At 33.3% G+C, this 16,702-nt stretch overlaps 1 protein-coding gene across 24 annotated transcripts in view; it reads left to right on the forward strand.

The window, feature by feature from the left end:
* Positions 1-16,702, forward strand: part of NRXN1 (neurexin 1) — a 1,068,016-nt gene that overhangs the window by 95,042 nt on the left and 956,272 nt on the right. For 2 of the 24 annotated variants that reach the window (XM_036925921.2, XM_036925923.2), the window contains one exon: positions 121-1,297. The exons of the other annotated variants lie outside the window; for them this stretch is intronic. In XM_036925921.2, the coding sequence (XP_036781816.2) occupies positions 121-173 (53 nt within the window). In that variant the 3' untranslated portion in view covers positions 174-1,297. Of the gene's footprint in view, positions 1-120; positions 1,298-16,702 lie in introns of those variants that run through there. 24 annotated transcript variants of the gene reach the window in all.

Consider the following 16,702-nt stretch of genomic DNA (forward strand, 5'->3'; position numbering starts at 1 on the left):
TTAAATTTTCAAAGAGTAGTGCATTTACATATATTCATAATTCTTATTGTTGTTTCTCTCCTCTTTATTCTCTTTGTATGGAAATCCTTTCTTCATGGAACCATTTCATCAAATCCATAGGTAAAAGTAAAGGTAGTACATTATTTTATTTCTTCTTAATATCATCTTTGTGAATTACAGTGTGTCTAAGTTATGCAAATGTATTTAGAACTTTTGGCATTAGTATTTGGCAATAGGAGGTAGGTATGGGTGTGAATGAATATGTTAATGAACTTAAGGTAAGAAAAATCCATCAAAATGTTTCACTGGTTTTTCTTGCTCTTTAGAGTGATTTTTTTTCATGTCATCTGTTTATGTAATTAATATATTTAGACGTTAGCTACAGGCTTCAGTGCCAGTTTTTACAGTATCATTTAATGGTGATTAAATGATGAGTATAGTCACCATAAATATATCAACTTCAAGTATTTAACTCTGGAACGTATCTGCTCTAGCCATTCTGCATTGGGATGTAAGTCTAAGCATGTGCATCACTGAAATAGTGCTGCTGTGGGCTTATCACCTTGTTGTCTGCTAGGTGTCATATATACTCATTAACTCCATGATAAACTGAAAAGGCAATCTTGTGAAAGAGACAAAAAAAAGAGCAAGACAAGTCTGTTCTTTCTTTTGTGAAAACTGTTATCAACCAGGTATTACATTTCTGCATCACTTGGTAAGTCAGGCATGTGTACTCTTTGACAGCCTTGGTGCCAAATTTAAAAGCATGTTTAATTCCCCACTTAGAACCATCCACATTGTGTTTAGTGTTTTCATTAAAATGAAGTTGATGATATGCAGCTGTGGCAAATATGTACCATAGCCTTTAAACTAACCATTTAACTACCTATCAGTGAATGTACCTTTGGTCTCTTGGTTTCTAATTTTTGGGGGGTTTTGTTGATTGCTTTTGTTTTTGGTTACTCTAATGCAGGAATGTGTCTTATCTGTCAATTTTCTGAATCTCTTTTATGTTCTGAATCTTAATCTGGTGAATTGAAACCAAAGCTCACAGCTCTGCATCCATATATTTGTGTCATCTAGCAGAGAAACTTCTGCTTGAAAAAACACCTGAACATGAGCTGTGCAATAAATACGAAATGGTATCAAAATTTAAATGTGTAAAAGTAGAGCTTTAGAAACAAATATTATTTGGATATTTTGAGCCAATAAGAAAGAGAACATAAGCTATTGCATTTTGTGTTTTGGTCAACCATTTTCCAATAATATAGCTTAATCTCATTTTAAATCTTCCAGCTACTATCAAATGACAATATGTATTTATTCTTTTAGAGATTTTTGTATACCACTTGGGGTGCTTTCTAAACTCCTTTTTTTTTTTTAGGCCAAAGTCCTAGCCACTTCCTTTTTTTAAGTTGTCATTTCCCATCATGTTCCTTAGTATTAGGATTTAGGATGACTTAGAGGGATCTGTGTTTGTATTTTATTTTACTGGCTGAGTGAAGTATATATGTGTGTGTATGTGTGTTTGTATATATGCATGTATGTATTTGTATGAGTCCATGTATATACACAAACTTTCTAAATATGCACACACACATATATATATTCATTAGATTATGAAAACCTAACTTAAAATATTTTTCTAATTATATAACCATTTAACTCTAAGTATAGAATAATTCATGTTTACACTCAGCTGATATTTGTTTTGGTGTAATTAATGTTAAGTGTCACTTAATTTCATTCAGTTTTGCTATGCCAGTCTTAAACTGTTGGCATATGTGTCAAACATATACTTACTTCACCAATTTTAATCAAATTTTATTCCTTAGTTAGAAATGCAGAGGGTAGGAATTTAGTTTTACCTTTACATTCTTCTGTTAATGGGACCAGGATGTTTTTTTATGTTAAATGGGGCAAGTAGACTTTAAGATTGACTTGAGTATTTTGCTAATCTGAGTGGTCATCTTTACCTGTTGGTTAATGAGATATATAGAAATAAGAAATGTGATATGTCAGCCTTCTGTAATTGTGAATTAATTCAACAAATTTGCATTCTAGAGCAAAAATACACTATTGACTATGACATGACATCCACATTCAAAGAACGTCAATATAATAGGGAAATGAAAACATGTGGACATGTATAAATTAATTATAGAATGAAAGTGCTGTGAGAGTGGTAAAAAGTGGGACCAGCATTCAGGAAACATTAAGATAACTTGAATCAGGGTCTTCCTGAGATGATATCTTTGCCTTGGCCACCTATTAGAGTCAAAAAATGTCTAGAAACTTTTCGTTGCAGCTTCCTTTATCAGGTTAAATCCTATTTGTGCATAAAACAGGTGTTAAGCCTGCCCATTCTAAAATAAATTTGCATTGTAAATCCATGCTTCCTAAATCTTTCCATCACAATGTAATCCTGGAACATTTTTCTTTACACCACTTTTCTCTTTAGGAGTAGTGAATTCAGGGGCTCTGGAATGGACATCTGTGGATTAATATCTTTATTGACTCCAGACAGAATTAGATTCAATAATATTACTGTTATCATTTTGATTTCTTCTGTATGGATTCTTAAATATTTTCTAAATTTTTAAATGTCCAAAGATAGATGAATGCATTTCATTAACCAAAAAAAAAGAAGAAGAAAGAAGAAACATCTAAAGAGATCCTCCCTTCTGATAACCACTTTCATCTTCCTCCCCAGTCTTCTCTCCAGAGGTGAGCAGTGGTGGTACCACTTTGTGATGCATCCTTACAGAGTTGCTGTGGATCCTTCCATACTCCCTAATTAATCTTCCAGGGTTTGGAAACTGCAAAATCCCTTACTGTTTATACATGACAAAACAGCTAAGACCTCTGGAGACAGGTCAAGGATCATTGCTACGTACTGGCAAAATAATGAATGGAATGGAAGCTTTCTCACTCTTTTCTGTAGGCTGTATTGCCTCATATATACTGTAGGTCATTCTGTTTCAAACTTTAGTGGCAATTATTTAATTTGTTTTCATGATTTCTGAACCAGAACATGTGACCTGTAAATAGATATGGTTAAGGATAAGTTTGTTTCAATGAATTATAGCTTCTTTGGGATAGATGATGAGTGTTATTATCCAAATCCAACCTTACTTCTGCTACTTGTGGCTAACTGGATCCAAATGGTCTTTGCAAAATTATGTTTCCTTTCATTTATGCTTCAAATTTACCAGTGGTGTTGTTAGGGTCATTGATAATGTTAACTATTCTCTGTTCTGTTTAGAATTTAGGGAATTTAGGTTAGTTTTTTCTTTCATGTATATTTAATTATTCATTTCATTCCAACAATTTATTTTTATTTATAGTTTAATGGCTTTCTGAAATAAATGAATAAACATTTAAATCAGAAAATGTCAAATTAACTTACATGGCAAATTCAGCCATGATGGCTGGTTAATAGCTCAGAAGTACAGATTGATACTTGTCAATTAAATGTTGGTGCTTTAATTGGAGACTGTTTTTTCTTCATGACAGTCATCATAATTGTAATTACATATTTAATGCCAACTTTTATTAGTAGCATGTAAGCTCCATGAGGGCAGGAAACTTGTCTTTCTTTTTAACCATTGTATTTCCAGAGTATTTTTCTTACTGTATCTTGAATTTGCTATTTCCATGACTTAAGTATGTATGTGGGGAGGGGGTGTGACACACTGGAAAAAGGTAGTTGTAGAGGAGGACATGAAGGGCTTGGGGGAGACAAAGTAGAGGAGGAAAGGAAGAGGAAGCTTATTCAAATTACTAAAAAGAATTTTAGTAGCAGATTACATGGAATCCTCTCTGTCTCTGTCTCTATAAACTTTCTTTTGTATCCTATCATTCATATTCTTTTCCAAAGCTGCACTATTTCCTTCTAGCAAGGTATCATGCTGGTACCACTTTAATATACTTAGCATATGTGCCACAATGAGTTTGTAAGGAGATAAAGTCAATGTATTTTTGTGTTTATGAATTTTAGAAAACTTTTGTGTGATTCACTATCACAATGGCAAATAATTAAATTTTATTGTCTAACTTTCACCATTCATGCAATAACAGGTAACAGGAATTTTCCTGAAATTCAGATCTGATCTTATGCTATCTTATGTGGTTTTCATGAGTTGTTTATTGTCGTTATTTGCTTTTGTTTTTATTATCATTTTATCAACTGTGATGTACCTTAAGATCTGTGCTTAAATTGGGCTCAGATTATAAACTTCCAAGAAAGTCAAGTTAAGTCTTATCTTATTATATGATCATATTTGCTATTCCGTGCATTCATAAATCTTACAGCATATTTGAAAAATAAGTGTCCATTAAACTCTTTCAAGTGAATATTTATTGTTCGATTATCAAGGTTTCTCATGTTAATAGACCAAGATATAACAAATACAACTGTCAAGCATATAATTACACATTTTACAAATGTCTAAACTTTATTATTTTAGTGAAAAGGAAGATCTTAGAATAGTTTATAAAGAAAAGCAAAATAGATTTTCTCAAAACTGTTATTAATTGATTACAACTAATTGATAAGCAAGAATCAACTGTTGTGTGTTTTAAATTTTTACCTGTAATGTCACATCATAGCTAATATTCTGTTACAGGCATACCTCATTTTATTGCCTTTCACTTTATTGCTCTTCTCAGATACTGTTTTTTTTACACATCAAAATCTTATGTCAACCCTGCATCAAACAAGTCTCAGCACAATTTTTCCAACAGCATGTGCTCACTTTCTGTCTCTGTGTCACATTTTGGTAATTCTCACAATATTTCAGACTTTCTCATTATTATTTTTTTATGAAGATCTATAGTCAGTGATCTGTAATTTTACTATTGTAATTGTTTTGGGATGCTATGAACCACACCCATAGAAGACAGTCAATTTAATCAGTAACTGTGTGTGTCTAACTGCTCTACTGATCAGCAGTTCCCCTTCTCCTCAAGCCTCTCTCCCTCTCCTTAGGCCTCCCTGTTCCCTAACACACAACAATGTTGAAGTTAGGCCATGTAATAACTTTATAATGGCCTCTCAGTGTTCAAGTGAAAAGGAAAGTTGAGTGTCACTTTCAGTAAAAAGCTGATTAAGCTTGAAATGATTAAGCTTGATGAGGAAGGCATGTTGAAAGACCAAGACTAGCAAAAAGCTAGGTCTCTTGTACCTATTAGCCAAGTTGTGAATACAAAGCAAAAGTTCTTGAAGGAATTTATAAGTGCTACTCCAGTGAACACTCAAATAGTAAGAAAACAAAACAGCCTTACTGCTGATACTGAGAAAGTTTTAGTGGTCTTGAAAGAAGATCAAATAAGCCACAATATTCCCTTAAATCAAAGCCTAATTCAGAGAAAGGCCCTCTTTTCCGTTCTATAAAGGCTGAGAGAGGTTAGGAAACTACAGGGGAAAAGTTAAAAAGTTTGAAATTAGAGGAGATTGTTTCATGTGATTTAAGGAAAGAAGCCATGTCCGTAACATGTAAGTATAGGTAAAGCAGCAACTGCTGATCTTAAGTTGCATCAGGTTATTCAGAAGATCTAGTTAAGATAATTCATGAAAGTGGCTACATCGAACAACAGATTTTCAATGTGGACTAAAGAGCCTCACAGTAGAAGAAGATGCCATCCAGGACTTTCATTGCTAGAGAGGAGAAGTCAATGCCTGACTTCAAAGCTTCAAAGGACGAGCTGACTGTCTTTTTAGGGGCTAATGCAACTGGTGACTAAGCTGAAGCCAATGCTCATTGACCAATTCGAAAATCCAGGGCCTTATGAATTATGCTTCATCTATTCTGCCTGTGCTCTGGAAATAGAACAACAAAGCCCAGGTGACATCACATCTGTTTACAACATGATTTACTGAATATTTTAAGCCCACTATTGAGACCTACTGCTCAGAAAAAAGATTCCTTGCAAAATATTACTACTCATTGACAAGCACCTGGTCACCTCAGTTTCATCCTGCTAAGGGAACATCAGTTCTGCAGCCCATGGACCAAGTAGTAATTTGGACTTTCAAGTCTTACTATTTAAGAAATATATTTTGTAAGGTTACAGCTGCCACAGACAGTGATTTCTCTGATGCATTTAGGCAAAGTAAATGGATAACCTTCTGAAAAGGATTCACCATTTTGGTGCCATTAAGAACATTCACAATTCATGGGAAGAGGTCAAAATATTAACATTAACAAAAGTCTGAAAGAAGTTGATTCCAGTCCTCATGGATGACTCTGAGGGAGTTCAAAACTTCAGTGGAAGAAATAACTGCAGATGTGGAGAAACAGCAAGAGAATTAGAATTAAAAGTGGACCTTGAAGATGTGACTGAATTGCTGCAATCTCATAACACTTGAATGAATGAGGAGTTGCTTCTTATGGATAAGCAAAGAAAGTGGTTCCTTGAGATAGAATCTACCCTCATGAACATACTGTGAAGATTATCGTAACACAACAAAAGATTTAGAATATTAAATAAACTTAGTTGCCATAGCAGTAACAGGATTTGTGCTGATTTGCACAAATTTTTTTGAAAGAATTTCTACTGTAGGCAAAATGCTGTCAGACAGCATTACACACTACAGAGAAATTGTTGGTAAAAGGAAGTCAATCAATGCAGCAAACTTCATTGTTGCCTTATTTTAAGAAATTGCTGTAGTCACCCCAACCTTCAGCAGTCACCTGATCAGTCAGCAGCCATCAATGAGGCAAGACCCTCAACCAGCAAAAGATTACAACTTGCTGAAAGCTCAGATGATGGTTAGCATTTTTTGGCAATAAAATATTTTAAATTAAGATATGCACATTGTTTTTCTAGACATAATGTTATTACACACTTAATAAACTACAGTATAGTATGAATATAACTTTTGCATGCCTTAGGAAATAAATTCATTTGACTTGATTTATTGCAATATATTCCTTATTGTTTGGTCTAACTGAACTCACAATATAGAAGGTGTTCCTGTGTATTTTCTCTTAAAACAGATTTGATATTTTTAATAGTTTAGGAAGAATAAAGCATTTAATATTTTAATACATTTTCTTTTGTTTCCATTATTTTTGTTACCATCTTCAACTCCTGTGTTGCTATATAGCTATGTGTCTGAAGTGTCAGACTTCCAATCACCAACATCATGATACATATTAGTTTTATAGCTTTTATATATGTATTTTGTGATCTCTGATACAGAACTATATTTACTTTAAAAAATATCACATTTCTCTTCTCTATGTATTCCTAAATCATATTTCATCAATTATCTTCATAATATTATGTAGTCTACATTTTACAGAAGCATTTGTGAATGTTGACAGAAACTTACTAGATAGGAATGTCTATGTTTGATGGATAAGCAAACTAAGAAATGATTTATTTTGGATTATCTATTATAACTTCTGCTTTGCAGTACTGGGTGCTTTTCAGTCACAGCCACAGAACATGGAAAGACCAGAATTTCACTTCATAAAATGAAATGTTGAATACCTACTGCATCAATATTATATACATGGGAGGCTAAGTGACTATTTAGAACTTGGGATTTATTTTACAATTCTTTAGCCTACATGCCCATCAGTTCTGTGCACCATCAAGGAAAGGTACTTGAGGATTAAATGTTTATGTATTTTTGTATGTATTTTGTGGCAATTTAATCAATTTATTACTAATAAAAGTCCAAGCTCCTTTTTATCTATGCATTCTTGACTCTGTAATGAGAAGTTTAAACATTCTTCAAGATGACATTGAATAAGTGATATACTACTCAAGGATATTTTTAGACTTGTAGTAGACTAATATATCCTCAGAGAAGAGCACTGAAAGGACTCTCCACAGTCTAATATTTTAAAGAGTGAGGTGATATAATTAGAAATTTAGATGCTTTTCTGAAATATATCACAAATAGCAAAATATTTAATTATGGTTACTGAATTTTTAAAAGAATGATTCCTTTTCCAAAATAATAATTTTATCTTATTTGTTCATAATTAGATGTATTTTTTGTTCATTTACGCATTTTTTAAACTAACATCAACACATTTAGGCTGGTAATAAAGGCCAGTGGTTTAAAAAATATGTAATTCCCAGAATGCTTAGCTAATATATTTTTAAAAATTGAATCTTTAATTAAAATTATAAAATTTTGGATCAGGAAAGAACATTACAGGCCATCCTGTATAAAGTGTTGACACTCTTTGAGTTATAAGGCATGATAGAATGTATTGCTTATGATATGCAGAACATTGTAGAGATTTTGAACTAAAATGACTGATACAGGATAACCAGCCTTAAGGAAATTTTGAAGACTTCTCTGCATTTACACACTAACAACCATTAAAAAGAGTTTCATTTTATTCTTAAAAAATAAATTTAGAGGTGGTGCAAAGGAAACAAATCATAGAATATTATATTAAATGCTGTTGCTTCTCATTTTCAAGGTTTACATTTTAGGAGAGTAAACTCTACAATGAGGGAGCAATATAGTGTGGAAGGTTAAGTGTCAGGAAGTCGTAAGACCTGGGTTCAGAGCCCACATTTGCTCTTTACTGATCTTATGCAAATTATTTAGTCTCACATATCTAAATCTTATGGTCTGTAATATAGGCTAATAAAAATATTGTATTCTCAAGGATAATATAACATGAAAAATTGCAAGAGTACTTAGCAAATGATTGATCAGTGGTGACATAAAATAAGAGATACTGTGTATATTTGATTAAATGAATTTTAAAACTAATGATCTGTAATCTGCCAAAGATTTTAAAAAGTATTAATATTTTAAAATCTTCTCTTCACTATATGAATACCATATAATTTATGATTCTGTAAGTGTTTTATTTTATAACTAACCAGACATCAAGGTCTTGATGGCCCATAATACACAGAACATTGGTACAATAAAGCATTAAAAGTTTATTCTATTCAATCAAAATTATTTAGTTATTTCTGTAACTCTTCACACTTTCACGTTTTCCTTGCACAAAATGATGAAGTTAAAACGGCCTTCCTCCCCTTTGAACAAATCTAGGAGTTCATTGGCAAAGTGCTGCTTTTTAGATGTACATTTGCAGGCAGGGTGTAGAGAGGTAAATACATTCTCATGGACTGGAAGCACTAACAAGAGAAAACTTTTTTTGAATTTTGTAAGTTTTGCCTCATTAATGACTTCATAGAATGATATATGTGTTGAGCTTATTCTAATGGCTTAGTTACCTGAAGACCAAATTTTCAAGGAAAAACTAATTGAGGATTTCTCTTCTTAGGTATCTTTGCTGGCAAATAACATGTAATTTCCATGAACTACTTAAATAATTGTTACATCCTTTAAAATTTTGCTCAAATGGCACCTTCTCATGAACAAATAAAATCAATAAAACCAAATTTTTTTCCCTTGAACTGGGAGTGAGGAGGATTCAGAGTTGACTCTTTTGGTCTTCCTCCTTCCCTGCTCAGCTCAGGTGGTCTCAGAGAGCTTGGAAAGGATTTGAAAACTACACCCCACAATCACTGATGATCAAGTCTTTCCTTTAAAATTCCTCTAATAAGCAGTTTTAAAGGAATATTTCTTTAAGAAGGGGACAGTAATCCATCTTTGTATGGCTGTGTGTATATATGTGTGTATATATATATGTATATGTATATATATAACAGAAAGAAGCTCCTGTAAGTTTGGTTTCTAAGTAGTATGATTGATTGTGACATTCAGGAAGTATCTTTTGGAAATGTATGATCGGGAAAAGTTTCAAAGAATGAAGTGGATCCCCTTGTACTTTAGGTTCATATAGCTTATCTTGTGCTTTTAACATTAAAAGAAATAGATTCATTCTTCACATCCTTAAATACTTATACACATCCAAAGGGACTTTGACTTTTTCGAAGCCCAGGGAATAATGATCATTTATTCACTTAGATGATTTATCACTTAGTTCAGGTCCACAGTCAGTTGTCCCAAGCTGTGGAACCTGCTCTGAAGAACTACAATGTTAAGAAATCTTCAAATTAAAAAAGTAACAACAAAACTATCATGCGAGAGACCCTTTCTCCTTTAAAATTAGTATCTTACTTGTCCTTTTAGTAAAAAGAGAGAATGAGAATGGCTTCATTCAATTTTAGTCATTATCACTAAACTCACCAATGAGATTCTCCTTTATGTGGGACTGTTACACATGGTGTAAAGCCACTTTTCAGAATAGATGTCTTCAGGGTTTTTGGCATTAAGAACTATAAACACAAGGATCAAAATAGTTACCAGTTTTCAGGACATGTCTTTTTACACATCCAAATTATATCTATCTATACAAAATGTGTATTCCAGTAAATGAAATTTTCCCTTTTCTGATTGGTTTGTTTGCCTGTGGACAGCCATGTGCCCCAGACCACATGCTAGACCATTCAGAATAATAAGAATAGCAGCTAAAGTAATCTCCAATAATTATTAGTGTTTCCTTTCAGCCAAGTAAAGTGCAGGGATGTTACCAGAGTTATGTACTAAGAATAGTATTTTCTTTCACCTAGAAGACATTTATTTTTACATAGCCCAGCTATAGATCAGAATATTAGATTACTGAGACAATGGATAAAATGACTCAGGAAATTAGAACAACTCTTGTGTTATATGAAGTTTGTATACAATATGTTAATTTTTGGCCTGAATTACCTGGCCAACTGACACAGTTTTCCATTTAATTTTCTGGACTTGGTACTATAAAGTCAGTAGACATTTGGAGAAAATTAAATTACTCCATTCAAGGAAACAATCAAATTTAGATTGGGCAAAAGTACTGCCAGAGGGAAGGAAATTCCTAAATTGGCCAATTGTAATTTCAGTTCACAGGGAAATCCTCATTCACAAGCTAACCATAGGTTTTTGTAGTTTGCTAGTGGCAAAATATGCCAGAAATATTCTGCTAAACTTAGTGAATAGATTTTTTTATGCTATGCTGACTTAAAAAATCATGTGATAGCTTGTTCAAACTGTATTTCTAGTAATTATTTTTTTAAATAAAAATTCATTATCTGACCAACAAATTATCAGGGTATACATTCCGAGTTGCTTCCCTGGCCATATAGTTGGATTTGCACTGACCCATCTGTACTTGCTGGAACAATGGCATTCCTTATGAGAGAAATGGGTGAAGTTAGGAGTCATTCAATGTGTGGGAAGAGAGAGAAGCTAACTGATCTGAAATAAAGCAAAACTTGACTGATGAATATGAAGACGATTTGGTTTGGCAATGCCCTATTCATAAGGAGTAAGGATATGACCCATTAGGCTAAGTCACTGCTGCTTTTTTCTTCAAATATGTCATTCCCTAATTAGGAGAATGTCCTAAATAAGGGAGGACTGCTGTTCAAGCAAGGCAGGTCAAGCAGCTTACTTCTCCGTTTGAATATCTGAATAGTCTCTCAAACAGCAACTACAAACCTTGACCTCATTTACCAGGGTTCTAACCCAGTGGTTCTCAGGTTGGTGATCCAATTCTCTTCCACTCCTCAATCACCTGGGGCACATAAAAAAAGGTATGAACTTTCAGGGAACTCGACAGATAATTTTATTCAATAAGTCTATGGTGGATTGGAATTCTATACTTAAAAAGCCCCTTTAACTCCCTTGAAGTTTCTAAAGCACAGACATTTTGTGAAGAGTGTTATTCACTCAGCTAACTAGCATTTACCTTCTAAGAGTTGATGATTTGAACTTGCTGTTGATGAAGTTTTGTTTGTGTTTTTTATTTTTGTTTTTGTTTTCGTGCAGGGGCATGTACTACTTGTTAATTTAATCCATATATATCACTTCTGTGTTAAAGATTTTTCTTGCTAATAAAAATTATTATTATCTTGCTTTAAAAGAAGTTGATTGATTATGAAAGGACTGAGAAAGAAGATGTGGTTATTTAATTAGGCCTACCCTTTATCCTTGAAACTAAATAATTACTTTTCACACTAGTAAATGTGTTGCTGGACTCTTTGAAACCTTTCAAGATTGGTCATTAAAACTTTCATTACATAAAGTTCATGTATGTGCTTTAAAAAGAAAAAAATATCAAATTGAGTGTAGCAGCATATAAATTTTTATGTGATGCCCACCCATGGATTCTTTGTAATATATTTTAGGACTATTGTTTATAACAGACCATGGTATAGATATTCAGACAAAGGGAAATGAACAGCAGATGCTGAGTTCACATAGAAAAATATGTACAAGTATATCTCTATACAATAGAAAAAATTTATTATAATGACTTTTTTTAAACTGGAGATTGTGGTGATAGTGGTGTTAAAACAGGGATATGTCATTTCTACAAAGTCATGCTTGAGGTGACAGAAATATGGTCCCTGTACTCTATTAAAAAAGAAATAATGTTCTTATAAGACATTTTAGTCATGATGGACACAAGCATATAAATCAAATAGAGATACCTATCAGATTTTTTTTAAAATCTACAAAAGACAGTGTTTCAAAGAATAGTGTGAGTACAAGAAAAAGTAGGGAGAGGAGTGGTGAATGTGAGATGGCCAAGCTCGTGGTGGGTGGGGTCAAGAGAGATGACCATGTGGTTAGTTACTGTGATAGCAAAACATTATTTCCTTAGGTAGAAGAGATGTGGACCAGTAATGACAGTAGCCTGAAAGGTAAACTTAAGGAGCTAGGACAGCTCTATACATTAAAGGTTATATATTTCATGTGATTTGATAGGACACTGAAAAGTGTCCGTTTGTCAAAGATAAATCTTTCAGTAGCCCTGCCCTGTTGCTAAATAAATACATAAATTAAATTAAATTAATTAAAATTAATATACAGTATTTGAGAATACCACATGGTTTTAACTAATTTTCTGTTCTTAAAAAGGGGTCTAATGAAATGGCACACTAGACGACTAGATAAGTACTTTTTAATGTGAATGGAACAGGCAGTTGGGATTGTCTAGCCACTGAGTGAGCCTCAGTGACACTTAGGCAGATTGGTATGGCTGGTACCTGCAGTCAAAAAGGAAGTGGAATCCATTCAAAGAAAAAACCTTATTTTTTTTTGGCCAAGGACTAGCTACATTAGCAATATACATTCAGTCATTGTATACACTGTTTGCTAGGCAAAGTGGATTATTCTGTCTTTAGGACCAATGTTACACCTAATATTTACCTTTATTATGAAATAGGTATGGATTTTTCTGCCCGTAGGGTCATTGTTATACCTAATATTTACCTTTTTTTATAAACTCCTGCTGTATTGCATTCATTAATTTGTTAGTCATTGCTATTAGAATGTAAGATCCCTGGAGGCAGGGATTTTGTTTCATCCAAATTTATTTTGAGGACAGAGCTTAGTACATGGTAAATATTCAATAAACACTGATGCAAAGCAGATAGCCAAAGATCATGGAGATTGGAGTTGAGTAGACCTACATATAATATAGATCCTAGACTCACTATGTATTAGCTGTGTGGCATTTGTAGTTATTTGACCTCTTTGAATCTAATTTTCCTCACCTGTAAAATGAAGATAATACAATCCACTTCTTTTTAAGGATTACATGTATGATTATCAGTATAGTATATATTTCTAGAGCATAGTAAACAATAATAGGATATGTGGTAGAATATTGGGTGCCTATTGCAGATAAATGATTCAAGTAAAATTAAGTAATTTTCAAGGAAAACTCAAGATAACTTTTAAAATCACAAACTGCATTAGAGGAATGATTTTTTAAAAGTCAAAGATACTTATATTTTGTGTACATTTTGAAAGGTTCATTGTGTCACAAATGTTGAGAAAGGAAGTAAGGTAAGAGAAAGTAGAAAAAGTGGAAAAATATAATATGTTTTGTGGTTCATCCCTTTCATTTCATTTTATAGTGACTTATATTACTGTTAATGTAAAAAAAAAGTTATATCTGAAGTAATCCTGAGAGTGCTGATGAAGAAATAATTGTCTTTTTTTTTGCCTCTAAATAACAAAGACAAGATGTTTTCTTTTAATTTGTTTTTTAATTTCCTTGATTAGGGTATTAAGATTCTGTTTAAAATGAACTAGTTTTAACATAAATCAGATAAGCCTCGTGTTCTAGATGGCTCAGGAAGGAAAAGCTTAGCTTGCTTTTGACTTGTTTTGTTTAATTGCTTTTTTCTTCATTCTTTTAATGAATATACAATGAAAAAGAAGTCATAATTACTTCTTGTCCTTGAATTTCCTTCCTGGCTCTGTTTTGATGAATTAGGAATTACATGAAAGTTATGCAAAAGTAATAAATATGAATGCAAATAAAGCTTGTTGGGAGAAGAGAGAAATTATTCATGTGGTTTGGTTAGGTCTGTTAACAACTTTGGGACCAGAAATAATATTTAAGTTAATAGCAATTTCTAGGATCCAGAAAGAATATGGTAATCTGTCTTAAACCAAGATAACTGTGAAATTCACTAAAATTGGAAAATCACATTACAAGTTTCCCCTCATCTCTGAAAGCAGAGTGTTCCTATGAAACTGTTTTATAAGTCAAAAATGTGTAACGTGAAGGAGCAATTACCGTTATTTATATGGAAAAATTTTTGAGCGTTCCCTGAGCTGCAAAAATTACCTCTATTAGGCTTCTCTGATACCTTAGGATATATCGTGGTAATGGATGGACAAAATAAATTGAGATAAAGCACAGATGCTCACAGACACAGTTCAAAACTATGGTGGCTTCCTGCTGAGATGCTGAGTGTGGTTCCTGGGAAGGAGCTTGGCTGTTTTCTGGCTGCTCAGGCTATGTTCTGCCTCTCTCTCTATGGCTTTTGCTGCAAAACACATGCTAAACACCATTTTCACTTTTCACCTTTTTCTTGTAGAAGCAAAAAATTCTCCAGATTTCTTTCAGTTATCAAAAACAAGTACTAATGTTAATCTTTCTTAAAAGTGAAGTGGCCTAATGAGAACTTTCAGAAAGCAGGAGAAACCTGTAATTTGTTTTAGTATGGAAAAGTACTTAACAAGTAAAAGAATCATAAATTTGACTACGACTTTCATCCAAATGTTTACTCAAACTCTTCTGGGCTTCTGTGATGCAAGAAGATCCAAACTATGTTTACATTTTTATTAGGAGGTAGTGTTTACCTCACAGAATAACAATCTTTTTAAGGACAGTTTTTATTATTAAAGAGTCTTTTCTTTATTTGAATCAAAATCTGCCTACTGAAGGATCGCCAGTGAGCCATCTGCATGTTGTTATTGGTGCTTCCTAAGATAGTTCTTGAGCTTCTCTAGTGTGCTGTGCTGTATGTTTTCAATTTATGTGGAGTTAAACACAGTCTGTCTCATTCTTCATCCACATTTAAAAAAAGCAAAAAAACACTTTCTATAAATACATCCCCTAACCTCATACCCAAAGTCAAATTTTTCATTTCCAAATTTTGTTTCTTTAGTTTCTAAAACTATTCTTCACAGTGTTTAAATCCTTCCCGTTTCTTCCTTGGCCACTTTGTCCTCCTGGTCTGGATATACTCTTAAAGTCAAGTCAGAACTAATCACAGTACCCCAGATGTCTGAGGAGGGCACAGTAAAATATAAACAATCTCTGGTTCTTTGAATAATGACAACTATGGTCATAGACTGTGTGTGTGTGTGTGTGTGTGTGTGTGTGTGTGTGTGTGTGTTTTGGTGGGGAAGGGTTGGTCAGTGTTGTTGTTTTATTGACTCACACTAAACTTTTAGTCAGTTGAAATCTCCTAAGATTTTCTACGTGAACTGCTCATAAGTCAGTCTTTCCACTCTATACTTACCAGTTAATATTGTGAGCCTACTTAAAAGCATGAAACATATCACTATGAAATTCCATATTCAATCATTAGAAAAGAAATTAAAACATCTACTCGGTGTTCTATGCAAGATGCTGGTAATATAAAAGTAAACAAGGCATGGCATAAGGAAAGGTAACTGTCCTAGAGAGAATTTATAGCTCAGCAGTAAGTAGACATTTTTAAATGTAAATTCCATCACCAGTTAAAAGCCTTAATTTAATGATAGAAGTTAGGATCAACATTCCTTATTAGCTGAGGTCCTAGAATGATTGGATGTTCACTAGATTGGCATGGTTGGATAGTGTATTTGTTTCCTATTGATGCCAGAACAAGTTCCATTAATTTAATATCTTAATACAAATTTATTATCTTATAGTTCTATAGGTCAGAGTCTCATGTGTGTCTCACTGGGTTAAACTCAGTGTGTCAGCAGGGCTGTTTTCCTTTCTGAAGGGTCTAGGAGAGGATCAGCTTCCTTCGTTTTCTAGCTTTCTAAGGTTGGAAAAAAAGCTGCAGTTGTGACCCCTTGCCCCCATCTTCAAAGCTAGCAACCTTGCTTGTCTCTAGCCATTTTGTTGTAGTTACATTTCCCTTGGACTGTGTTTTTCTGTTTCTCTCATTGATAAGGAGTTTGTGATTACACCGAGTCCACCTGGGTAATCCAGAATACTCTCCCTGTCTAAGGTTAGCTGATTAGTGAACTTAATGATATCAGTAACTTTACTTGCCTGTGCCATGTAACCTAACATGTTCACAAGTTCTGAGGATTAGGTTGTGGACATCTTTTGGGTGCCATATTCTGTGTACTACAGGTAGAAACATTTAAACAAAAGAAAAATGTAAGTGAAGTCAATATGGTAGAGAAATGCTGCTTCTAATAATTGGAGGCAATTGAACATCAATGAAACATAGCCAA

Source organism: Manis pentadactyla, chromosome 2 (genome assembly GCF_030020395.1).
Source record: "Manis pentadactyla isolate mManPen7 chromosome 2, mManPen7.hap1, whole genome shotgun sequence".
Classification (NCBI taxonomy): domain Eukaryota; kingdom Metazoa; phylum Chordata; class Mammalia; order Pholidota; family Manidae; genus Manis; species Manis pentadactyla.